The sequence below is a fragment of the Sorex fumeus genome, unplaced genomic scaffold (genome assembly GCF_029834395.1).
Source record: "Sorex fumeus unplaced genomic scaffold, SorFum_2.1 ptg000011l, whole genome shotgun sequence".
In the NCBI taxonomy this organism is placed as follows: domain Eukaryota; kingdom Metazoa; phylum Chordata; class Mammalia; order Eulipotyphla; family Soricidae; genus Sorex; species Sorex fumeus.
This window is the reverse complement of record NW_026606068.1, coordinates 7,141,671-7,167,216: the sequence shown is the minus strand read 5'-3', so window position 1 is coordinate 7,167,216 and position 25,546 is coordinate 7,141,671. Positions and strand designations below refer to the sequence as shown.

The window sequence follows — 25,546 nt, the reverse complement described above, 5'->3', positions numbered from 1 at the left end:
CAAAAGGCTTAAAATAATAGGCACGAATAGCCTGATAAAACGACAGAAATGAGGGTTTTCCAGAATGGTCCACTCCGCCCCGCGCCCCACTCTCGGCCCAGACTCGCACCGGTACATGATGCCCAGCGTGCACTCGCGCTGCTTGATGAGGCTGACGCGGCCATCGCTGCCCCGCTTGTGCTGGCTGGACACGCTGCACATCTGCACCACGACTTCCCACAGGTCCTTGGCCGTCCGCCGACTCTCCTTCGGGCCGGGAAGCTCTTTACAGGTGGCTGCTAAAAGCTGCCCGAGCTGTGACACGGGAGAAGGCATCAGGAGCGTTCCTGCATCGATCATGTCCTTCCTCCAGGCCCACAAGTGCAGGGAGGCAGCAGGGGAGCCCCACAGACACCAGAGCCCCTTGCCCTGCCGCAGCACTGGTCGGTGCCCTGCGAATGGCAGCTGTTTAGCAAGGGCAGTCTGATGGAAACACGGACAGCCCAGAGGAGCGCGGCTTCTGGGGGAGCAGCTGACCCCACCGTGGCCAACAGGGTGTTCCAAGCCAAAGAGGAGGTTAAAAACTGGTACTTCACACACAAAGGAAGCAAAATCCTTCCTTGAAGACATGAGGAAAAGAAGATGGAAGAAGTTGGCAGAAAGAGAGAATGACAGAGATTATGACTGAGAATATGACTGGGAGAGTATGACTGAAAGAACATGAGAGAGCTTTTCTCTCATGAAAACACATGAAGGTACTGGCAGAGGGACAAAGTCACGCGGGTTCCGGGGCCGAGATCTCCAAGCCTACTCGGATTTGGGCCGAGCATCCTCCACCCAGATCCTCCAAATTCCAGTAGGCGGGGGTCACACCCACCACCTGGCCCCCTGGCGCCGTGTAATCCCATCAACGGCCAAGACTCAGAGACTATAAAAACCAGCTCCCGGAACCGCGCGGCCGCATTCGCAGCCAAGCGACAATTTATTATGACATCTTATTATCTCATTCCTACTCTGGACAAACTGGCAGGCTACCAAATGTAGCCTGCCCACACGGCAGAGTCGGGCAAACTCCCCGTGGCGCACCCAATATGCCAAATACCAGTAACAATGATGGGTCTCATTCTCCTAAAGAGCCTTGAATATAATCTCAGGGCTAGGATGAAGGAGACGTTACTGGGGCCTGCTCGAGGCAATCGGCAATTAACAGGATGATTTGTGATTTGTGATTTGATGACTGAGAGAACACGACTAAGAATTAAGAGAGAACATGACTGAGAGAACATGACTAAGCAGGACTGAGAGAACATGATTGAGAGAACATGACTGAGAGAACATGACAGAGAGAAAACATGATTTAGGGAATTATGCTGAGGTAAAATGAGTGAGAGAACATGAGTATGACTGCGAGAACAGGACTGAGAGGACATGACTGAGAGAGAATGACTGAGGTACTGTAACAGAGCATGACAGAGAGGACATGACTGAGAGAGCAGGACTTAGTATGACTGAGACAATATGACTGGGAGCGACTTCTCTCTAAGATTAAAAACCGAGAGCACCGGGGCCTCAAGATTGTTCTAGAAGCAGATCCTGAAAGCTTGTGGCTGCTATTCTGGCCCTTTAGAAGCAGCCTCACCTGTCTGCCTCAGAGACCCCTTTGTTCACGAGGCGGACAAGGAACACCCCACATTCGTGAGGTGTTTGATGCATTTTTGGTAGTTTCACATTCAGAAATCCTTTACCGTTGCCAAAGTTTTCCCAACCCCCCACATTCAGTTACACGGTCTCACGAGGAGTCACAAACCACAGTTTAAGAAGCAATGGCTTGCTGGCCACCAAGAGTACAGCCGGCAGGGCGCTTGCCTTGCATGTGGCTGACCTGGGTTCGGTCCCTGGCACTGCATAGGGTTCCCTGAGCACCCCCAGGAGTGATCCCCAAGTGCAGAGCGAGAAATTAAGTTCTGTCGGGTGGCCCCCAAACCAAAGCCAAACAAAAACAGAAGTGAACTAGAGCATCAACTTAAGAGCTTGAATGGGGCCAGAGTGATAGTATGGAGGACAGACTGTTTCCATGCACTAAGTAGATCTGAGTTCAATCCCCAGGACCCCGTGTGGTTCCCCAAACACCATCAGGAGTAATTCTTGAGTACAGAGCCAGGAGTAAGCCCCAAGCAAGGCTGGACATGACCCTTACCCAAAAAATATAAAGAAAGTGGTTTAATGAATCAAGATGATAAGATGTCGCCGCCGCGCGCTTCCGGGAGCTGGGTTTTATAGTCCCTGACTATAAAAACTGGCAGGCCACCGAACGTAACCTGCCCACACGGCAGAGTCTGGCAAACTCCCCGTGGCGTACCCAGTATGCCAAATATCACTAACAATGAAGGGTCTTATTCTCTTAACTCTGAAAGAGCCTTGAATATGGCACTTTTTAAAAAAATCTCAGGGCTAGAAGGAAGGAGACGTTACTGGGGCCTGCTCGAGGCAATCGACAAATAACAGGATGGTTTGTGATTTTGTGATTTTTGTGAATGAATCAAAGCAAGAAAAGTGAATTTACCTCTCAGGAGCTTTGGGGAATATACCACAATGTCTGCTGAGTACATAACTTTTGCTTATATTAAAAAGTAAATGTCCGGGTCTGGAGTGATAGCACAGCGGGTAGGGCGTTTGCCTTGCATGCGGCCGACCCGGGTTCGATTCCCAGCATCCCACAGGGTCCCCTGAGCACCGCCAGGAGTAATTCCTGAGTGCAGAGTCAGGAGTAACCCCTGTGCATTGCGAGGTGTGACCCAAAAAGCAAATAAAATAAAAAGTAAATGTCCTCTGGAGTTATAGAGACAGTACAGAGGGGACGGCACTTGCCAACCTGGATTTGATCCCCAGTGGCCCATACATTCCCTGGAGTAATTCCTGAGTGCACAGCCAGGATTAACCCCCGAGTGATGTGGCTCCAGAGCGAAGTCAATAGACAAATGTCCTTGAATACATGCCAACAACGTGCCTGAGCCACAGGAACCTGGCTCCGAATCACAAAGCCACGACACTCGGCCAGGTGCGTGTGGGTCAGAGAGGGAGGGAGCGCTTCTTGGCAGCACTGATTACCTTCACGTACGGGTTGCTCTGGAGAAGGAAGGCAGGGACCTGCAGCATGAGGTACTCGTTCTCTCTCCAGTTTAGCATGAAGGCGACGCACTCCTCAGCGATCACCTGGCGCAAGGGGATGTCTGCGGGTCAGAGGACATGGGCTGAGGTGAGCAGGATGGCGCCGAGGACCGTTCGGACAGTGCAGACGCTGCTCCGGAGAGCTGACGGTGCCCACGGGCGAAGGCATGGAGCTGGGTGCTGACCCGCACACCTGGTGACTCCACCCACGCACATACTCAACGGCCCTTGAGATGACACAGCAGAAGAGCATCCGCAAGGGGAGATGCAGTGATGGCCAAGGGTTCTGTGTGTCAAGCACCCTGGACTCCCTACCCCCATGCCGCCCCCCACTGACCACGTGTGCAGCACCCGCTGCTCCCCACCAGCCAGCCAGAACCACGAAGCCCTGCCTCCTGCAGAGGCCTCCCACAGGAGCCAGCAAGCTCACGCCTCCAAAGAGACCCTGCGCCCACCCTCATCTACCTACCACACACTGTGGGCACTGCAGGCCCCTTCAGAACTGCCGACCCTGGGTTCCCAGGGGGCCCAGTGTTGGACACCTCAGTGGGAGTGCAGCCCCGGATGGACGGACAGGGAGGGCGGGGAGTGCGCACGCACCAGTGGCACGGGCACAGGGGACACCGCGGGGCACCCACCCCATCGTGCCCACGGTTCCCCGCCTCACCTGGCAGCCGCATCTCCAGGTACCCGCGCACCCTGCTGATGAGGTCGGAGGGTGGCCGCTCCCCCGCCAGCCCCGCAGCCGCCTCGTGCGTGTGGATGTCCAGCAGCAGCGACTCGTTCAGCATGACCTGGCGCAGCTTGGGGGAGAACTCTGTGACCAGCTCCAGGCACGCGGCGAACAGCTGCTTGGCATGGGTGAAGTCCTAGGAAGGCAGAGCTCGTGGGGGTTCCCAATCCCTCCGCGACACCCCTCTGGAGCAAGGCCCCAGTTCCCCTCTGCTGCTCGTCTGTCCTGTGGCTGCCACTTCCCGAGAAACACAACCAGAGATCAGGGGCCGGAGACGCAACGGAAGGGCACCTGCCTCACACGCGGCTAATCCAGACGCAACACCCAGACCCACACAGGACTCCCCGAGCCCCGCCAGGAGCGACACCTGAGCACAGAGCCAGAAGCCAGCCCTGAGCACTGCTGGGCGTGGGTTAACCCACCCTGCAACCCTCCAAATTCTTCACGCCAAGTACAGACGTCCTCACACAATGTGTTACTTGAAGTCGTGCAGAGTGGAGGGGGTCGGAGGAGGTGGGGAGGGGACGGGGAGGCTCCCGCGGTCTCCGCCCCATCTCTCGGAGCCTTTCCAGGCTCTCACCCATGCCGTCACTGCCTCTCCCCTTCCTGCCTGCTTGGATCAGGCCCCGGGCCTGGCCCTGCCTGCTGGCAGAGGCGCGCTGCTGCCTAAGGAAGAGCCCACAGTGTGCCCGGCTCCTGGAACCCCCTGCCAGAAACGAGGCAGCTGTAAGGGCTCTGCTGCCTCAGTCAGGACAAAGCCTGGCAAACGGGAGCGCAAGGGCGGAAGGAGTCACCCTGTGGGAGTGCTCAGGAATCATTCCTGGCAGTGCTCAGGGAACCGTACGAGGTGCTGGGAATCAATGTCTCTCTGCCCTCCCCCCTCTACACACACACACACACACACACACACACACACACACACACACACACACACACACACAGAGCTCCAAAACCATCTGTCAAACAGCTTTTCAAATATCCTTTTAGGCCTGTGGCTAATTTTCAAATAAAAAACTACAATGGATTCAGGTCCCCAAGCTTCACTTTAGAATAAGCCTCGATTTTCAGACAGTGGCTGCGGGACACGAGAACTCACCTTCACAGCACTACAGTGCAGACCTTTGGCCATGAGAATGTAAACCAAGTCTCTCGTCAAGTTGTCTTTAATCCCCAGAATCACACAGCTGTAGACCCCAGGCACTTCCCACTAGAAGAAACGGGGTGGGGAGAGCAGGCGCATGATGAGTGGGGGAGGGCCAGGGAACAGGCCAGCCGTACACAGGCCCAACCCGGGCTCAATTCCCTGAGCCCTGAGCACAGAGCTGGGAGTAAGCCCCTGGACTACAAACAAAAAAACCAACGACAAAAAAAAAGGTATCAAGCTGTAGGCTTCCAAATTCGAAGAGTATTAAAAAGCAAAGGTACAAATACTTGGGCTGGAGTGATAGCACAGCGGGCAGGGCGTTTGCCTTGCATGCGGCCAACACGGCCGACCCGAGTTCAATTCCTCCACCCCTCTCGGAGAGCCCGGCAAGCTACTGAGAGTATCTCACCCGCAGGGCAAAGCCTGGCAAGCTCCCCGTGACGTATTTGCTATGCCAAACACAGTAACAAGTCTCACGATGTTACTGGACCCGCTCTAGCAAATCGACGAACAAGGGGAGGACAGTGACAGTGACGAATACTTGGAGGGCTGGAGGGCATGGGCCCCCAAGTCCCCTCATCTCTACAGGGAGCAATCCCCAAAGCACAGAGCTAGGACTCAGATATGACCCCCCGAAAAACAAACCCTGTTGAAATTCACGCGGCAAGTCCACCTACAGCGGGCCCAGATGCCAGGCCCGCAGACTGCACGGCCAGCTCCACAGCTGAGCAAGCCCGGCCGGCCCGAGAACAAGTTCTGGGCCCCCACTCGGAGCTGGAGAGAGCCCCAGCATCAGACCAGCCAAATAAAATAGATCCAGACTTAGAGAGCCAAGTGAGAAACACGCTGGCCACAGAGGGAAGAGTCAATGGGTCGCAGGTGTCACCAACACCCTCCGCTTGACATCTGGTATTTCTCTCTCAACAGATGTTCAAAGGCATCCATAAGGTCACATAAGCATGGGTCCCTCTCAAAAACACCAGAGTGAGAACTCAGCAAGCGAAGTGCTAGCCCTGCACGCTGCCGACCAGGTTCCATTCCTAGCACCCTGGGGTACAGTGCCAAGAGTAAACCCTAAGTCAACTGGGCGTGGCCCCCTCCCAAAAGGAGAAAAAAACGAGTGGAAAACTCCATTTAATTATATTAGAGCGGGGCCAGAGTGAGAGTATAATGGTTAGGGGACTTGGCCTTGCACGCAGTTGACTGGGTTCGATCCCCGGCTTCCCCCATTGTCCCCTGAGCCACGCCAGGAGTGATGCCTGAGTGCAGAGCCAGGAGTAACACCTAAGCAACACTGGGTGTGGCCCCACCAAAAAATTTTTATTAGGAGGGGAAGAAAGACGACATAGCAGGGAAGGCACAAGTCTTGCACATGTCCGACCTGGGTTCGATCCCTGGCACCACATATGGTCCCTGAGCCCCCTAAGAGTGATCCCTGAGCACAGGGCCAGGACAAAGTCCTAAGCACTGCCAGGAATGGCCCCTAAAGCGAAAATCAAACAACCCAGAAGTCAGAGGCAACGTTCTTACCTACAGACAAAGGGCACATCTCACCTTGCTGGACACTGTCCAGAACTGGCGTTCCGACGTCATCCCGTGCAACTCAATGAGGATCTGGCGGATCCTCCAGGGGTCCACAGACAGGATCAGCTGATGTTCCAACTGGCCGATGTTGACGCTGGCAGAGGCTAAAAAGACCAAAACAACAAAACAAGAAAAAAAAAAGGAAAAAGAAATCAAACCATCCAATATGGCAAAGGCAGTGGAGTGGCCAGGCTCTGTGTGAGCAGACGGGGGCCACGCTCTGCCCAGCACTGCTCTGCCCACTGCAGCCACCAGGGCAGCTCCAGTCTGAAAAGAGTCCAGGCAAGGGTCCCCGGTAGCCAGGGACAAGAACAGGGAGCCTAGGACAGCGCCCACCTGGTATATCATAGAAGGAAGTGACCGGCTTGACACACAGGCTGACCCGGGGGCTTCGCTTCCGCAGGCCCTCGACCAGCAGCTTCCGCTCCTCGCCGCTCAGCAGCGTGATGAGAAGCTCGTGGGACGACACCATGAACACGTACTGCAGGTCCTCCAGGCCCAGACACACGTGCCTAGCGCAGGATCCAAGGGGGGGAGTTCGGGAGACGGGCACCCCTGCCATCCCCGCACCCTCCTACTCCAGCGGCAGGCTCTGTGGCTTTTTGGGGGTCCCGATCCACCGCTGAGGGGACAGGCCAGCAGACTGAGAAGCCAACACCAGCCCCAAGAGCCTGCTCTGGCTGGAGCACATGCGGGCGAATCCAAAACCGAAGTGCCAGAAGGAATTTTCCTCCCAAGTTCAAAGGTGAAAAACCAAGGGACTTACTTGAGGAAAACAGCCATGTTCTCTTTCAGAGACTCTGAGGCCTTTTCTAGATTGATTGATTTCGAGCACACCTAGGGATACGAATGAGAACCGACTGAAACACACAAAACCCACGCACACCACAGTCGGGAATAATGCAATTCCAAAACCACCCAATTTTCTGATTTCCTCCATAGGTCAATCACAGACTGGGTTAGAAGATGAAAGAGGCAAGGGGTTGGGGGGAGGGTGAGGCATGAGGAAGCAGAGAGCCGGGCTGGAGCCGCTGTGCCATACCCCAAAGCAGCACGGGGTACGACCCAACATCCCCCCAAATAAAGCAAATGGAATGAAAGGCGGGGCGGCAGAGAGAGTCCAGTGGGAAGGGCACTGGCCTTGCATCCGCTGACCCCAGTTCAATCCCCGGCACCCCCTATGGTCCCCGAAGCGCCATCAGGCGTGATCCCTGAGCACAGCGCCCAGCGTGGCCCCACCCTACCCTCGACCCTGGTGAGGAAGGTCAGACAAGTGTAGGAAGCCTGAGGGGCATGTGCTTACCTCGAGCAGGAAGTCTATTTTTTCTTTGTTGGGTTTCAGGAACAGCTGGTTGAACTGAACACTGATGGTCCCCCCCTCCAGGATGTCCCGGACTGTGTTGCAGGCACAAACTTTAAAGCAGATTTCATCTAGGCCTTCATTTCTGCAGAAAATAAAAGTACACCCGCGCCCTTTTGAAACAAGGAAAGGGATGGGCCGCATATCCCACCTCTAGGGAGTAGCTGTTTCTCTCTGGGCGGGGAGATTTGGGGCTATGGCTGCATCCCAGGAACTAGTCCAGGACAGGAAAGGGAGGCCTGTGGCCAGGAGCGATCCGGGCAGCATGGGGCATAGGGTGCACGAGGTCCCCTGGCGATGGAGTTCAGCATGCGTCATGTCCCAGCACACCCCTGAATGGAGGCTGGCCGTGCGTGATGCGCCTGAGAAGAGCCCGGCTAGTGTGATGCCCCTGAGGAGAGTCTGGCCATAAGTGATACCCCGGAACAGAGTCCAGCCACGTGTGATGGCCCTGGCCTTGGAAGCGGTCCTGGAGCTGACGACCCGATGCTGGCCCAGACATGGGCAGGATTCGGGGCGGGAGGTTCCAGGGAGCAGGAAACATACCTTTGCTCCTTTCCTCCGAGATCAGAAAGTCTGTCCCCAGTCTACTCACCCCTGCTGGGCCTTCTGGAAGAGCTCCCTGAGCACAGACTGCCGGAACTGGGCGGGCAAGCTGAAGGTTAAGTTGTCCTCCATGAAAATCTTCACGATCTCCTAGGACGCATTCATAAAATGGCACGTGTCAGCTTTGCGGCCAAGTCTCTCCACACAGCATGAAGGTCCGGAATCCCTCCGAGGAAAACTCTGCCTTGAACATCTAAGCTGCTTCCAACACTGATGGGAGCAGCCAGTGCCGGGGCCCGAGGGAGGGCCACGGGCTGGCCCTGGGTGGTGAAGGTACCATGACGTGGCCAGGTCAGCAGAGAGAACTTATAAACTCTGCTTTCGCCCACTCTAACTGGGGGTCGGGGGCTCCTCACAGCATGTGCAAGCTCAGGACCACCCCTCGACAGGGACACCTGGGCTTGCCCGGCAGAGCTTAGAACCCGTGTGTAGCTGGGGTCCCGTAAGGGCTGGGAGCAACTTTCCAGTGCTAATATCGACTCTGAAACAATGTCCGCTGGGGCAGGGAAAGGGCTCAAAAGGTTCTGAAGCAGGTTAGTTTCTTTTCCCTCACTTCTGGCTTTTGGGCCACTCTCTTTGATGCTCAGGGGCTACTCCCCTTCGTCAGTGCTCCAGGGCCCTTGCCAGCACTGCTCAGAGAAACCCTGTGATGCCAGGGATAGAACCTGGGCCTCCCACATGGGCTCATCTCAGGTGTGACTCCAAAACAAAAAACTTAAAAAAAATCGGGGCTGGAGAGATAGCACAGTGGGTAGGGCGTTTGCCTTGCACGCGGCCGACCTGGGTTCGATTCCCAGCATCCCCTATGGTCCCCTGAGCACTGCCAGGAGTAACTCTTGAGTGCAGAGGCAGGAGTAACCCCTGTGCATCACCAGGTGTGACCCAAAAAACAAAACAAAAAAAATCTAGGGCAGAGAGAGAGAAAGTAGGGGCTTTCGTGGGATTGGCATGCAATGCAGCCCAGCCCGTTTCATCCCCAACACGACATGCCACCTCCCCAGCACCATCGAGTGCGGCCCAAGACCCACTCCTCAAAAAACAGAAATAGGGCGCTAGAGAGATAGTCCAAGAGAAAAGTGCGTGCCCTAGACCCAGACCCCAGTCGACCCTCGGCACCATGCATGGTCCCCAACACTGCCAGGAGTGAGCCCTGAGCAGCACTGGGCGTGGTAAAAGGAAGGAGGGAGGAAGTGGGGAGGGCGAGAGGGGAGGAGGGAAGGATGGAGAGAGGGAGGGAGTGGGAGGGAGGGAGGAAGGGAGGAAAGAAAGGACGAATGACTCAGGACGCCCACATCCGCGCAGTGCTGCGCTGGTTTACAGATGCCCCCCAGCCTCTGTCTCCAAAGCCCCTCCTCCCCAGCGCAGCCTCCGAGTACCTGATAGTTGGCTGACCGCAAGCAGAGGTGAACTTGACCGTAGGGCGTGAGCTGCTGGGACGCGTCGTCTGGGGGAGGCGCGACGGTATCACACGCCTGGCAGTAGCCGGCGAGCCGCTTCTCGTCGATGGTGCAGGGGAGGGACAAGGACCTGATCTGTAAGGAACAGGCACCAGCCATCACAGCAGGCCCACGCGCTCCGCAGCATGAGCAGACAACCCTGCGGAGCTTCCCAGCTACAGGCTCGGAGTGAGGCGGCAAATGCCCCACAGCCCCGAACAAGAACAGCTCCGAGGGCCCAAGAGAAAAGCAACGTGCAACAACGCGTGACAGAAACCACTGCGGGCTGCGGCCTGCTCCAAAGCACTGCAGCCAGCAGGGTGGCGGCCGTTGTTGCTGCTCAGGCCTGTGGGCTTCCTGAATGTGTGTTCGCCCAGCTATTTCTTCCTCTGTGGAGGGGTCCGTGTTCTCTCTTGAACATGTCTCGTTTCCCCTCTTTTTCTCCTCTTAATATCTAAGCAAGTCCCCGCCAATAACAACTATACTGCTTCTCTCTCTCTCTCTCTCTCTCTCTCCCTTTCTCTCACACACAACACACACACACACACACACACAAAGCTCTGTCTCCCAAATCTCAATCTCTCTCACACACACACACACACACAGACACAAAGCTCTGTCTCCCAAATCTCAATCTCTCTCTCTCTCTCTCACACACACACACACACACACACAAACATACACACATAAAGCTCTGGCCTCCCAAATCTCAATCTCTCTCTCTCTCTCTCTCTCTCACACACACACACACACACACACACACACACAAAGTTCTGTCTCCCAAATCTCTCTCTCTCTCTCTCACACACACACACACACACACACACACAAAGCTCTGTCTCCCAAATCTCTCTCTCTCTCACACACACACACACACACACACACACACACACAAACATACACACACAAACATACACACACATAAAGCTCTGGCCTCCCAAATCTCAATCTCAATCTCTCTCTCTCTCTCTCTCTCACACACACACACACACACACACACACACACACACACACACACAAACATACACACACAAACATATACACACATAAAGCTCTGGCCTCCCAAATCTCAATCTCAATCTCTCTCTCTCTCTCTCTCACACACACACACACACACACACACACACAAACATACACACACATAAAGCTCTGGCCTCCCAAATCTCAATCTCAATCTCTCTCTCTCTCTCTCTCTCTCTCTCTCACACACACACACACACACACACACACACACAGGAGCTCCTAGGTCTGAAGACACAGCACAGGGGGGATTGAGGCGCCTGGCCTGCACGTGCCTGCCCAGGATCAATCCCCTGCATGTCACCTGGTCCTCCGAGCCCCGCCAGGAGTAATTCCTGAATGCAGAGCCAGGAAGAACCCCTGAGCATTGCCGGGTGTGGCCAAAGGAGAAAAGAAAAAAAGTCTGAGCAAGGGTGGGGTTGAGAGATGGGCAGGGAGGGCCTCTGCCTCGCACACAGCCAACTCGGGCTTGAGCCCCAGCCCCTGTACGGTCGCCCAAGCCTACCAGGAGTGATTCCTGAGTGCAGAGCCACAAGGAAGCACTGAGCACTGCTAAATGTGGCCCCCGTTGCCTCCCCCCCGAAAGGTCCTGCCAAGGAAGCCCACAGGACAGGTGTTTCCCAGGACCTTACCTCGGCGAGCAGCTCTTTGGTCCTGAAAAACTTCTCCCGGGCACTCTCGTAGGCCGCAGGATTGGTGGAGCCCTGCTGGAAGTAGGCGGCGCCCAGGTCGAAGCTGACCTGTGGACAGAGGCGGCTGTCAGCCCACGGGGCCTGGAGCAGGGGGCCGAGCCATGACCCCGCATGTCCCCAGTGCGGGACACCAGCCAGGAGACCCAGGCCCTTGGTGTCAGCAACAGAAACCAGCCCCGACCGACCCATCTCGGCAGCAAACACGACTCCGGGAGAGACTTCTCTTGGCCTCAGCTCTTGGGGGGCAAAGGTGGAAGAGCAAAGGGCCAGAGAGGCCAGGCAAGCCAGATGTGTGAGGACGGCAGCACAGCACCCTAGCACCCTAGGCTGAACCCTCGCGCCCCCAAGCCCACAGCCTGCCCAGAGCCCCTGACTTCATGACTCCCACAAAGCCTGCAACCCCAAGTGCCCCGAGCCAGTGCCCCTGACTCCAAGGCCCCGCCCAGAGTCCCCCCACCCCACAGCCCTCCACCCCAACACACGTGAGTAGCAGGAGCCACGGCCAAGCCCTGTGGTCCCCAGTATCCCGGGCCCTGTGACCATCCAGACACACAGGTGGGCAAAGCTGCCTTGCTGGTCTGGCTACTGCCGAGTCTAGGGCAGGCCCACGGCAAGACTAGTACCTGTCCCCGTGTCCCATCCTTGTGTGTCCCGTTCTAGGGTCCTGTCCCTGTGTTCTGTCCCTGTCATCTGTCCTAATGTGCCCTGTCCCTGTCACTTATCCCCATGTCTCATCCCTACATTCCGTCCTGTCATCCATCCCTGTGTGACCCATTCTGGGGTCCTGTCCCCATATGTCTCATCCCTGTGCTGCGTCCCTGTCATCCATCCCTGTGTGTTCCATCCTGGGAGTCCGTCCCTGGGGGCGCATCCCTGCTGCAGTAGAAGTATGGGCTCTCTCCCCCTCTCCCCTTCACAGCCCCAGGGGTGCCTAAGCTCCCCGTTCTCACACCGGCAGGCAACCCCCCACTCCCAATAAGCTCTGAGGCAGGGGTTGGTGAAAATAAGAGACTGGGAGAGAGCAGAGGTTTCCTGGGTGCACAGGCAGCACCCAAGGACATGGCCGAGGCGGATGAGCGAGGAAACGAGTTTCTGAGACAGTGCAGCCGGGAGGGCGCCTGCCTTGCACACAGCTGACCTGTATTCAGTTCCTGGCGTACCAGAGAGCCTTCAGGGCCCCACCGGGAGTGATCCCCGAGTGCAGGGCCAGGAGCAAGGCCTGAGCAACCAGAAACAAACCCAAACCCCCTTTCCTGCACAGCTCGTACAGCCGAGCCCCAGGTTCACGGCATCCCAGCACCACCGGCTGCCCCACGCGACCGCCCAGTCCCTGTGCTCACATACCTGGCACTGCAGCTCCTGGGCCCTGACCTGCAGGCCAGCAGCACAGCTGTCTGTCTCCCCGTTCACTGTGCCTGGCTCCACGGCCAGCAGGTCCAGTGTCCTCATGGTGTGCATGCACAGGTCCTTGTTGAGCTTCAGGGCTGCTTCCAGCACCAGCAGCGAGTCTGAGGCTTGTTCCTTCAGCTGCCGATGCCAGAACAGACGCGTGAGAGGAGCAGGGAAGCGAAGGCAACCATGCACCCACAGCGACTAAGGGGACACACGGTAGCAGGCCTCTGACTTGGGAGCGCTGTTCTGACACAGCAGAATCCAGCCCGGAGGAGAGACGGTGGGGGAGGGAGGACCAGGCCCAAGCCCCTGAACCCAGTTGTGAAGGGTACCGGCACCACAGGGCGTAGCCAGAAAACACAGCGCTTTATTGAGAAACAAAAATAAGAGGCCAGAGCAATAGTATGGCAGGGAGGGCATTGGCATTGGTCTTGCGTGCAGCTGATGCAGGTTCGATCCCCGGCATCCCCTATGGTCCCCCAAACACCACCAGGAGTAATTTCTGAGCACGGAGCCAGGAGTAGCCTGTGCATGGCCGGCTGTGACCCAAAAAGCCAAAAATGAAAAATAAAAACAAAGTCATTCTTTTTATTTTTGGGAGGGGGCCCTTGGGCAATGCATAGATGCCCACGCATGGCCCCTGGCAGGGCTCGGGGGTGAACCAGTGCAGTGCCGGGGAATGAGGTGGGCAGCCAAGGCAAGGCCAGTGTCTTCCCCTCTGACCAACGCCTTCCCTGCTGTCCAACTCTCTGGCCAGTGCCTTTCCCACTGTCCGATGGCACACGTGGAGTAAGCCCGAGCACTATTGGGTATGCCCCCCCCAAACAAAACAAAATTTTAGAAAAGCAGGTTTCATTACTGGGGCCAGAGAGTCCAGCGGACCAAAGCATCCGCCTCAGGTGCAGCTGATCTGGATCGACCCCCAGCACAAAGAGCAACTCAGCACTGCAAGGAGCGACCGTGGGGCACAGAACCAGGAGTTCCTGAGTACCGCTGGGTGTGGGGAAAAAAAAAAACCAAAACTCCAGGATGTTACTGAACTCTGTTCCAACAGTACAAATCTAAAAGCTTCTGCACCGAGACACTGCCAAGCCCACAGATGGATGATGAGGGGCAGTATCAGCTCGTGCTCGAAGCATGCCCAGAAAGCCTGGGGCCTCTGCTGCTACCAATACTCACCACTTTCAGAATACTTTCCGTGAGCTCCTTCTCCTGCTGCATCTGGGTCATGCTGAAAGAAACACGAGTGAACAGACCCCATGTAAAAGACGGAAAATTGAAAACTTAAGAGCATCATTTTAGAAAGGAGGTTCAGAGCCAGTGAGATCCCCAAATAGGCTCGAGCATAAGCTCTGCACACAGGCGACCCGGGTCTGATGCCTGGCACTGCAGGAACAGCCCCTGAACCCCACAGGGCGTGTGGCCCAACTACCAAAAAAGTCCATGAAAATGTTCAACTCTAGGGGCTGGAGTCATAGCATAGCAGGTAGGGCGTTTGCCTTGCACACGGCCCGACCCAGGTTCGATTCCCAGCATCCCATAGGGTCCCCCAAGCACGGCTAGGAGTAATTCCTGAGTGCATGAACCAGGAGTAACCCCTGTGCATCGCTGGGGATGACCCAAAAAGAAAAAAAAAAAAGTTCAACTCTATAATTCACAGGGATTAAAAAAAATAAGAAATCTAAAAAAAAACAAGTTTCCTCAAAAACCTAGGAATGGAGCTCCACTCCTGGGACTACACCCACTGTCACAAAAGACCACGGAGAAAGGCACAGCTGCAGGCCTAGCTTCATTCCAGCACTGTCCACCATCGCCAGGATCAGGAAATAGCCCGGTGGTTGGGTCCACGGACACAAGCAACACTGCTGTTCTCGGCTGCGTGAATATCTGGAGAGTTTCGTGCCGAGTGAAGCGACCCAAGAGGGCAAGGGGCAGACTCAGATGCTCTCTCACATGCAGGATATAAAGGGACACAGCGAGGGAGTGACTGACGCCCAGTGCTGGCAGAACAAGGAGCAACCTGGAGGCTGGTCGCTGGGGGTGTGGGGAGGAAACAAAGGACACTGCAGGAGGATTTCTGAGGAGGAGGGGGAGGGCTGAAAGCCGGTGCAAAGTGCTGCCACCAAGGTCGGCTGAGGGGCGGGAGGGCCATGACATGACTGAAGGGATGGATGTGTGATCACCACGGGCCTGACAATCAACACGACTCTGTGACTCTGTGATCCAGCGCAATTCAGGAGAAAAAACTGAAAATAAACAAGCTTAAAAAGAAAAAAAGTTCAATTGCGGGTGCAGAGACGCGGCACTACCACAGAGCAGGCGCCTGGCATGAGGGAGGCCGGGTCGGATCCCCGGCACGAACGGCATGATCTCCAGTCCCACCATGACAGCAACCACAGCTGCCCACTTGGGAACCCTGGCAGTCCCCGCTCACCCCCTGTGGCTATTCAACGTGCCAAGAAGAGACGATCGATGGGACACAGCAGGGACTCATGTTCCGACTTACACGCTTAACTGAGGTGGGCCCGGCTTCACCTGCCGGACGGGGAAGCTGCTTTCAACGATCGTCCTGATGGCCCTGGAGACAGGAGAGAGACCGAGTTGCTATGGAAACGCCGAGAACCCACGTCAGACCTCCCTGGGCTCAGACGCCACCAGGACTGGACAGACACAGCTGCTTCGAGAATACTTCCCTTCAGGCAGCCCCACACACCTTAAAAGGTCCCAAACACCCTCGATCACACACCCTGCAGGGCTCCTCCGCCACACACCCTGTAGGGTCCCACCCCTCCCCCCCACACATCCCTGAGAGCCGCCTCCCCCCCGCCCCCAGAGGGGCCCCTCAGAGCAGAGCCTTGGAGGTGCGCAAGCAAGGCTGGGGGTGGGACACTGACCAGCGGTTGTAGAGGAGGATGGCCATGGCAGTGGTGGGCGGCAGCGCGGCGAGGTCCATGTCCACATGCTTGGTGCCCGGGGGGACTTTGCTGACACACAGCAGCTCGTTGAGAAGCATGTTTAAGACGGGCACAGATAGGCTGTGGGCACGGAGCAGAGGGCATCAGCGTGGGCACCCTGGAACTTCCAGGTGGTCTTCGCGCCGCATCGCCAGGCACAGGGACACGTGGCACCACTCTCATCACACCAGGGAGGCCCACAGCCATCCACCAAAGGTCCACGGTGGTGAGAAGCCAACGCCCGGCATTAAATCCCTCTGGGTTCAGAGAGTGGGTACAGAGGGAAGGGCACTTGGGTGCACACGACTGATCCGGGTTTCATCCCTGGCACCCCACATGGTCCCCGAGCCCCACCAGAAATGACCCCTGAAAGTAAAGCCAGGAGTAACCCAAGCACTGCCAGATATGGCCCCCAAACCAACATACACACAAAAAAACCATCAACTCTTCCTAACCTATTTTGAAATATAATCTCAGAAGACAGAATAACGACCGAATTCATTTCACACTTAGAATGCTTTAAGGGGGGCTGGAGAGACAGCACGACAGTTAGGGTCCTTGTTCTCAGGCAAGTGACCCCTGTACTCCACGGTCCCCGGAACACTGCCAAGAGTGATCCCTGAGTACAGAGTCAAGAGTAAGTCCTGTGTACTGCTGGGCGTGACCCCAAATCAAACCAAATCTGATGAATCTTTCAAGCTGGGCTGAACAAACAGCCCCATGGACTGTGAACATGGTTTCTGTGTGGGAGGCAGGGCTTGACCCAGCATTGCATGGGTACTAGCAGCCCATCAGGAGAGCTCAGGGATGCCTGAAACGCTGCAGGGGCAGGACAGCCCATCGGGACAGAGCACAGGAACATGCCAAACACTGCAGGGGCAGGACAGCCCGCCGGGACAGTGGAGGAAAACCCCAAACACTGCAGGCGTGAGGCCAAAAATGAATTAATAAATAAAAGGGAGTTGTATTCATCTAACCTCAGCATTTCCTTAAAGCTTTTCAAATAATGTTTGGTTTTTTTTTTTGGTTTTTGGGCCACACTTCGTGGTGCTCAGTGCTCCTTCCTGGCTTGGATCACTCCTAGCAGTGCACAGGGGACCATATGCATTGTCAGGGAATCAAACATTTGCTGGCTGTGTATACGGCAGGCATCCTACCAGGTGTACTACCACTCTAGCCCAAAACACACTTTGTTTTCCCACTGCAAGTCTGTACTGGAGCTAGAGTGATAGTACAGTGGGTAGGGCATTTGCCCTGCACGCAACCGACCCGGGTTCGAACCCCCGGCATCCCATATGGTCCCCCGAGGAGCACCATCAGGAGTAATTCCTGAGAGCAGAGCCAGGAGAAACCCCTGAGCATCGCTGGGTGTGACCCCAAAAGCCAAAAAAAAAAAAAAAAGAGTATCAGCAAAGCCTGAAAGAGAGTACAGGGTTGAGGGGCATGCTGTGTACACATCCCCATCACTACCAGAAGTGATCTTTGGCGGCAGAGCCAGGATTAAGACCTGCGCGCTGAAGGTGTGCTTCCTCCACCCCGAATGCCCCCCTCAAAGAGTCACCATTACAGGGAGAGACGGGACAGGGCTCAGTCCGTGCACGAGGCTGACCCCAGCTCCATCCCCGGCATTCCCTATGGTCCTCCGAGCACCACCGGGCATGGCCTCCAAACCAAGAAGACGGAGTCCACGCAAGTCTCGTGTGCGTCTGGGGTACCTTTTCTGTAGTATATCTAAGTCCCACTTCAAATGTGCGGCCACCTTCAGCGCCAGGAGTTTTAAAATCCGGTTCCTCTTGTTGTCCGGCGGAGGCTGGACCTGATTCTGCTCGTTGACGGAAGGCTTGGAGGCCTGTTCCAGAAACTGAACTATCAGCTGCACTGGGGCAGGGTCTGGGGGGGAGGGGGGGCAAAAGAGAGAAGCCCTTTGTTTGCCTTATGAAGACGCATCGGGACACCTCTGGGTGGGTCTGGAGCCCCCAAAGGAATCCAAACGGAACGCGGCTGGTGGCAGAGCAGAAGAGAACAAAACAGATCCCAGGGGGCTGGAGCGATAGCACAGCGGGTAGGGCGTCTGCCTGGCACGCGGCCGACCCGGGTTCGATTCCCAGCATCCCAGAGGGTCCCCTGAGCACCGCCAGGAGTGATTCCTGAGTGCAGAGCCAGGAGGAACCCCTGAGCATCGCCGGGTGTGACCCAAAAAGCAAAAAAAAAAAAAAAACAAAAAAAAAAAACAGATCCCAGCACAAACCAACCAACCAACAAACTTATGACTTCCTGGAAAGATGATGACAGCCTGAGTCCAGTTCAGTGGCTAAGCAGGGGGGTCCGTTAGAAGGAGGTGCCGGCTTTGTTTTTGCATACGCTCTTTGGCTGGTGGGGAGGTCGCTCCACCTGGCCCCACACGGGCAAGCACCTTCCCCGCCGTACGATGTCTCTAGCCTGTCATCTTCAAAGTCGCCCGACAGCCAGGAAGTCCCAGCAGATGCTGGTCATGAACAGAGTCTAAGAGGACATCCCAGGGGCTGGAGTGATAGCACAGCGGGTAGGGCATTTGCCTTGCACGCGGCCGACCCGGGTTCGATTCCCAGCATCCCATAGGGTCCCCTGAGCACCGCCAGGAGTGATTCCTGAGTGCAGAGCCAGGAGGAACCCCTGTGCATCGCCGGGTGTGACCCAAAAAGCAAAAAAAAAAAAAAAAAAAAGTCTTGGGGCTGGAGCGATAGCACAGCGGGGAGGGCATTTGCCTTGCATGCAGCCAACATGACCGACCCGGGTTCGATTCCCAGCATCCCACATGGTCCCATCCTAAGTACCACCAGGGGTAATTCCTGAGTGCGTGAGCCAGGAGTAACCCCTGAGCATCGCCGGGTGTGACCCAAAAAGAATAAAAAAAAAAAAAAAGAACATCCCAGGGGCTGGAGCGGTCACACCATGAGCAGGGCACCGGCCTTGCACACCGCCGACGCAAGGTCCCATCTCCGGCATCCGTAGGGTCCCCCACCCGCGACCCCACCCCAGCACCCCCGGGCGGGGTCATTCCCGCGCGCAGAGCCAGGCGCAAGCCCCCTGCCTGAGCCTTGCAAGGTGCGACCCCGACAGCCAAAGACCGTCCTTGCGCGGCAGGAGAGAGCACGAGCCGGGCAAAGCAGCTGCCCCGAGGCAGCCAACGGGAGCTGGACCCCCGCCCCGGCCCCCCCAGGGCTGGGGTCTGGGGGGCTGGGCAGGACCCCCTCCCCAGGGACTGGGGCTGCGCCGGGGTCTCCTCCGGGGACCCTCCCAGGCCGGGTCTGTGCGTGTGGGTGTCGGGGGGACCCTCAGGGCCAGGTTGGGGGTGGGGGGGTGTTGGGGACCCTCAGGGCCAGGTTGGGGGGGGAGTCGGGGACCCTCAGGGTGGGGTCGTCTGCGGGGGTGTCGGGGACCCTCAGGGCCGGGCGTGCGGGAGCCCCGGGGCCTCGGGACCCTCCCAGGGCCGGGCGGGCGTTCGGGGGGCGTCGGGGACCCTCCCTCGGGCCTCAGTCCCCCGGGGGTCGCGGGGCACCCACCCGGGCAGGGCTTGCGCAGGTGCTTCTCCAGCAGCGACTCCTCCAGCAGGAACTCGAACCAGCTGGTGTGCGGCGGCGTGCACGGGCGGCCGGACGTGGCGGCCTCGCGGTCGGCGGCCTCGGCGCTCATGGTGCCCAGCCGGCCGCTGCCCGCGCTGACCGGCCGGCCGCCAGCGCCCCGACGCGCGCGGCCAAGATGGCGCCGCTCGACAGGCGCCCGCGCCAGCCAATCCGCGCCCGCGCCGGCGGCCGGGGGCGGGGCCTCGCGCAGACCACGCCCTCCCCGGTTGCCGGGGAGACGGGGCCTCGCGCAGAGCCCGCCCTCAGCGGTGGCCGGGGGCGGGGCCTCGCGCAGACCACGCCCTCCCGGTTGCCGGGGAGACCGGCCACGCCCCCGGGGCGGGGCGATCCAGGCCCAGCATCTGCCCCAGGGACCCAGCCGGGAGGTTGGGGGCGTCCTGACCCTGCTGTCCCCCGCGCGCACCCGACTTTGCACATAAACCAAAACCGGGGACCCGTTAAGGTCCGGCTTCAGGGCTTCCTTTGCACACGTTTCCTCTCGCCACCGTTTATTACGTTCAGGATTCCAACACCAATCACACCGCCGTGATTTTGAATTTTCCCGCCACCAATCAAGCTTGCCCCCCCCAACAGGTCCTAAATGATTTATTTGATATCGCTTGTTATGAGCAATCCGCTAAAAATAACCCAAAGGGGCTGGAGCGATAGCACAGCGGGGAGGGCGTTTGCCTGGCACGTGGCCGACCCAGGTTCGATTCCCAGCATCCCATATGGTCCCCTGAGCACCGCCAGGAGTCATTCCTGAGTGCAGAGCCAGGAGTAACGCCTGTGCATTGCCGGGTGTGACCCAAAAAGCAAAAAATAAAAATTAAAATTAAAAAAAATAAAAATAATCCAAAAATGTTTCCTTAGAGGAAGTGTGTGAAGATTGCTGTACCTTTAGAGACATTAAGCCCTTGTTTAAGAGATTACTGACACGTCGTTACAGGTTGAGCCTTGTGTGCTAACATATATGCTAATACATATGTATATATGTATGTATTTATATGTAGACACATGTATATTTGATTGAGATGAGGTTGGTTGCCCTCTACTTTACACGCCATTAAACGTGGTGTTCTACTCTTGGTATATCAGGGGTGTAGACTATGAGATGGACGTCGCACGGCCATGCACACCAGGAATTCTAAAATATTAAATAGGGTGATACAGCTGTAGTTAAATTTCTAACTGGATGTGACTTTGGGGAACACTCATAGCCACTCTGAACCTTAGTGTTCTCGACTGTCAATGGGAATTCATAATAGTGTTTGATCTTAAAGTCAGGAGAATTTAGAGGCAAGTTCGGGATAATCCAGGTAAATAATAATCCAGTAAAAAATCAGCTTTTCAAAAAAAAAAATCAGCTTTTCAAACAGGGCCTGATACCTAAAACCATAAAGCCGTGTTAACAAATAGCCTACCCATCCTTCCTTTCCCCCCCCATGAGGTATTTTATATACAATATCCTGATTCTCTCCTAGAAACAACCCTGCCGTTTTTTCTTTAACCTGGAAAAAAAAAAGGGTCCCGGTTACTTCAGAGTTACTTGTCCATCGTTTCCCAGTGAGTAAGAGTCTGAGTTGGGGCATCCAAAGGCCTTTGCAAGGAACTCGAGGTACATCTAACACTGGAGACAGAGAGAGCGAGAGAGAGAGACAGAGAGACACAGAGAGGACAAGGTCCAGGGCTATGCCTTCTGTTCCCCAGAAGAAATACTTTGGGAACGTTTGGAAAAAACAAAAAGAAATACTTGCCTACTTTTTTTTTTTTTTTGATGGGAGGGCATACTAGGCAGTGCTCAAGGATCACTCCTGGCAGGGGTCCAGGGACCATATAGGAGATTGAATCCAGGTCAGCCACATGCAAGGCCAGCACCCTACTTGCCGTTCTCTCTCTCCAGCGCTTCTGTTCCTTCTCTATTTAACTGGTACGGTCCAAGCATGGCCCAGGATCAGTGTGGAGGTCCTGCAGAGGCAAGCTGGAGAACTGGGGTCTGGGCAGCGGTACTCGCTGGAGCATGGAGCAGGCGGGGCCATTGCGGGGTACCGGGGGGTCGTGGGGGCCCTTCAGATGGCTCTGCTTGCTCTGGCCTCATAAGCCCTTTCTCTCCCCCCCACCCCAAAGCACTGCACTGCACCTGAGCACTGCTGTGGGTGTTGCCCCGAATATTCAAGCCTCATCTCCCCTCCCCCCACCATTTCTCCCAAAGGAGAGGCTGATGGATTTAGTGATTGATAGGGTCAGCAGTTGGAATTCCAGCTCCTGTGTGTACAATGGCAATTATGAAATGCAGACCCTTTCCCAGCACGAAGATCCTTGATTCCTTCACCACTGTCCAACAGCGTTTCTGCCTTTTTTTTTTTTTTTTTTGCTTTTTGGGTCACACCCAGCGATGCTCAGGGGTCACTCCTGGTTCATGCACTCAGGAATCACTCCTGGTGGTGCTCGGGGGACCATATGGGATGCTGGGAATCGAACCTGTGTCGACCATGTTGGCTGCGTGCAAGGCAAACGCCCTACCCGCTGTCTATCGCTCCAGCCCGCGTTTCTGCTTCTTGGGGATGAGGGGACACCTGGGTGAGTGTGGGCTCCACTGCCATCTGGTGGCCATATGGAGTGTCCCTACTTACACTGGTTGCACACGGGGAAGGATTCACACTTCCTGTGCAGCAATAAGGCAAGAGGGTCGTGCTTGGGGCTGGAAAGGGCCAAAGTCCAGTGGGGAGGGTGTTTGCCTTGCATGTGGCTGACCCGGGTTCAATCCCTGACATCCCATCTTGTCCCTCGAGCACCACCTGGAGTAATTCTTGAGCAAAGAGCCAGGAGTAAGCCCTGAGCATTGTAGCAGAAAGCAGCAGGAAAAAAGTGCTTGGATGTCCCCTTTCCTTATACAAACTCTCTCGCCACGCTCAACTGAACCACAGCTTCCCATGCCCCCTGTGAGCAGAGTCAGGGGAGCAGGGATTTCCTGGCTCTGCGCTCAGGAATTACTCCTGGCGGTACTCAGGGGACCGTAAGGGTAGATGCTAGGGACCAAACCTGGGCCCGCACGCGCAAGGCAAACACCCTCCCCACTCGACTATCACTCGGCCCACGAGATTTCTTTTTGGATGGATGAAAAGATTCTGAAACTGTGAGTGATACCTGCAAACTCTGAATTTAAGAGAATGCCTGTAGCAGGCTGTAATACAGAAGTATCTAATAAAGCATTAACAAAGAAATGTGGGGGCTGGAGAGATAGCAGAGCGGGGAGGGCGCTTGCCTTGCACGCGGCCGACCCGGGTTCGATTCCCAGCATCCCATAGGGTCCCCTGAGCACCGCCAGGAGTAACTCCTGAGTGCAGAGCCAGGAGTAACCCCTGTGCATCGCCAGGTGTGACCCAAAAAGGAAAAAAAAAAGGTATCTAATAATGCATTAACAAACGTGTATATGAAGACAACTGAACATTCTGAAAAGGGTTTTATTGTGGAAACAAAACAAGCAGCATCAGCAGGAGGATTTACCTCATGCTTGAAAAAAACTACATTTAACGTCACAAAATCCGAAGTTCGCTAGCTTATGACCCAACTCTTCTTATGATTTCTGGTTGTTGAAATAAACGTCTTCCTTTTGCGAAGGAGGGGCACCGACAGGAGGAGCGCTGGACGGTTTGGGAAGTGATGCCCGCCCGGAAAGCTCCTGCTTTCGTCCCGCATCGCCTTAGGAAGGCCAGGTTCTGGACACAGCGCTCCTGCTGAGGGGACACGCACCCCTGGGGCTCCAGGTCTCTCGCAGCAAGACTAGCAGGTGGCAAGTGCCCAGAGACCTGGAAACAGAAATGATTCACAGACGCCCTGGATGGCAACCAAACACAAATCTGGTACGACAACAATCCCCTGCCCCACCCCCCCTTTTTTTTTTTTGCTTTTTGGGTCACTCCTGGCTCTGCGCTCAGGAATTACTCCTGGCAGTGCTCAGGGAACCATATGGGATGCTGGGATTAGAACGAGGGTGGGCCGTGTGCAAGGCAAATGCCCTACCTGCTGTGCTATTGCTCCAGCCCCTCATTTTTTAAATTATGGGAAACACTAAATATAATTATAAACCTTAGTGGATCTAAACAGTGGAGTCAAATATATTCCTTTGGCATGTTCAGGTCTAATTTTACCTAAGATATTTTTAAAAAACATGCCCTCCCGTTGATCGTCGATTTGCTCGAGCGGGCCCAGTAATGTCTCCATTGGAAACTTTGTTGTTACTGTGTCTGGCATCTCGAATACTCTCGGTAGCTTGCCAGGCTCTCCGAGAGGGGCGGAGGAATCGAACTCGGGTTGGCCATGTTGGCTGCTTGTAAGGCGAACGCCCTACCCGCTGTGCTATCGCTCCAGCCCCTCATTTTTTAAATTATGGGAAACACTAAATATAATTATAAACCTTAGTGGATCTAAACAGTGGAGTCAAATATATTCCTTTGGCATGTTCAGGTCTAATTTTACCTAAGATATTTTTAAAAAACATAAAAATGAGATATATTCCTATTGAAAAAACTGTCCAATTTTACTTGCAACTTTTTTTAGAGCTATGATTTTAGTACAGACTGGAACTTGAAACTATTTGCAGACACCAACGAGTGCCTCTGGTGTATTGTTTATTATACCGGGCAAATGAAGAGACAATATACCGAGATTTAAATCAGGAAGTGGTTATTTGCTTCACAGAGGTCCTTAAATATACAGAATGGTTCATAACATGTTCTTTAAACATTTGTTTCATTTAAGTTTGCCCCTCCAAATCAACTTCCATCCAGCTTTTAGAAACCCCCTCAGTGTTACAGAGACACACTTTCATCCACCAAAAGTTTCAAATGTTTAACAATGCGAAAATCTGAAGGGCTCACGAAACACTGATTTCTTCGACAACTAAGAGGCGGACTGGGCAGGAAACTGGCCCCTCTGCCTCGGGGACCTGCAGTGGGGCCCAGGTACGCCCCCTTGCACTTCTGCTTCCTCTGACTCAAGTCTAGGACTCGGAGAGTACAGAGGCAATCTGGGCGTGTCTGCGTGGCAAACGCAGACTCTGCACACGATCAGAACTGGGAACAGAGAAGCATGTCGCTTTGAGGTCCAAGGCACACACCTCGACTGCAAAACTACCAGCTCCCAAAAAGCATCCCAAATCCAGATGCCAGTGTTAGGAAACTGGACCGGCCAGCTCTGCTCAACGTCCTCCCCCGGCAGCAGGGAAGGGGCTCTGGTCAATCTGCTGGACCTCTGCAGAGCTGATTACCGAGATGGCTGGCAATGCCAAGCCCGCTCCCCGCTCTCCCGGGAAGTATGCACGGGTGTGGAGATGAAAGGAACAGTAAAAACCACACAGGAGTGACTCTGGCGTGGACCAGGCTGAGGGAAGAGTCCCCATGGCTTTGTGGCCAGGAAACGGCAGGACTCTGTTGGCCATCAAAGTAAACTTAGAAATAAAGAAGTTAAGGCACTTATCTCAATGGGCTCGCAACTCAGGGACGGGAGTCCTTTGCATTTCTTCCAGAACGTTCTTTCAGCCCAACCGCAGGGACTGGCTCCTTTGGCCTCGCCTCAGGTGTTCTCGGTCACCCCTAAGGACTCTAAGTGAACCCCAAGCCCAGGACCGGGAAGGAATGGCCACGGGTGGGGTTCTGCGCTGCTCTCGACCCTGGTCAGAATGGAAGTTATTAGCTCGCCTTATAAGCCCAGTATTATTATCTCCACAATAAAGCTTACTTACAGTGTCCTTTTCAACTGGTGCTCAATGAAAACATCTACAATTTAATTTTAAAAGTCCCTAGATCTATTCAAGATATAAATGAACAAAAGGAAAAATAACTCAGGACTATGCTGAAAAGATCACAAACCCAAAC

The 25,546-nt window shown here is 55.4% G+C and overlaps 1 protein-coding gene across 1 annotated transcript in view; it reads right to left on the bottom strand.

Moving 5' to 3' along the window:
* Window positions 1-19,759, bottom strand: part of INTS8 (integrator complex subunit 8) — a 31,522-nt gene extending 11,763 nt beyond the window's left edge. The window contains exons 1-17 of the mRNA XM_056110896.1: window positions 19,611-19,759; window positions 17,784-17,958; window positions 16,009-16,149; window positions 15,621-15,692; window positions 14,294-14,345; window positions 13,067-13,249; window positions 11,663-11,770; window positions 9,951-10,106; window positions 8,564-8,664; window positions 7,912-8,053; window positions 7,375-7,445; window positions 6,945-7,120; window positions 6,579-6,712; window positions 4,977-5,087; window positions 3,815-4,016; window positions 3,088-3,209; window positions 110-294 (exon numbers count right to left, since the gene is read on the bottom strand). Of these exons, the coding sequence (XP_055966871.1) occupies window positions 110-294; window positions 3,088-3,209; window positions 3,815-4,016; window positions 4,977-5,087; window positions 6,579-6,712; window positions 6,945-7,120; window positions 7,375-7,445; window positions 7,912-8,053; window positions 8,564-8,664; window positions 9,951-10,106; window positions 11,663-11,770; window positions 13,067-13,249; window positions 14,294-14,345; window positions 15,621-15,692; window positions 16,009-16,149; window positions 17,784-17,958; window positions 19,611-19,740 (2,261 nt within the window). The 5' untranslated portion in view covers window positions 19,741-19,759. The remainder of the gene's footprint in view (window positions 1-109; window positions 295-3,087; window positions 3,210-3,814; window positions 4,017-4,976; window positions 5,088-6,578; window positions 6,713-6,944; window positions 7,121-7,374; window positions 7,446-7,911; window positions 8,054-8,563; window positions 8,665-9,950; window positions 10,107-11,662; window positions 11,771-13,066; window positions 13,250-14,293; window positions 14,346-15,620; window positions 15,693-16,008; window positions 16,150-17,783; window positions 17,959-19,610) is intronic.
* Between the last annotated feature and the right edge of the window lie 5,787 nt (window positions 19,760-25,546).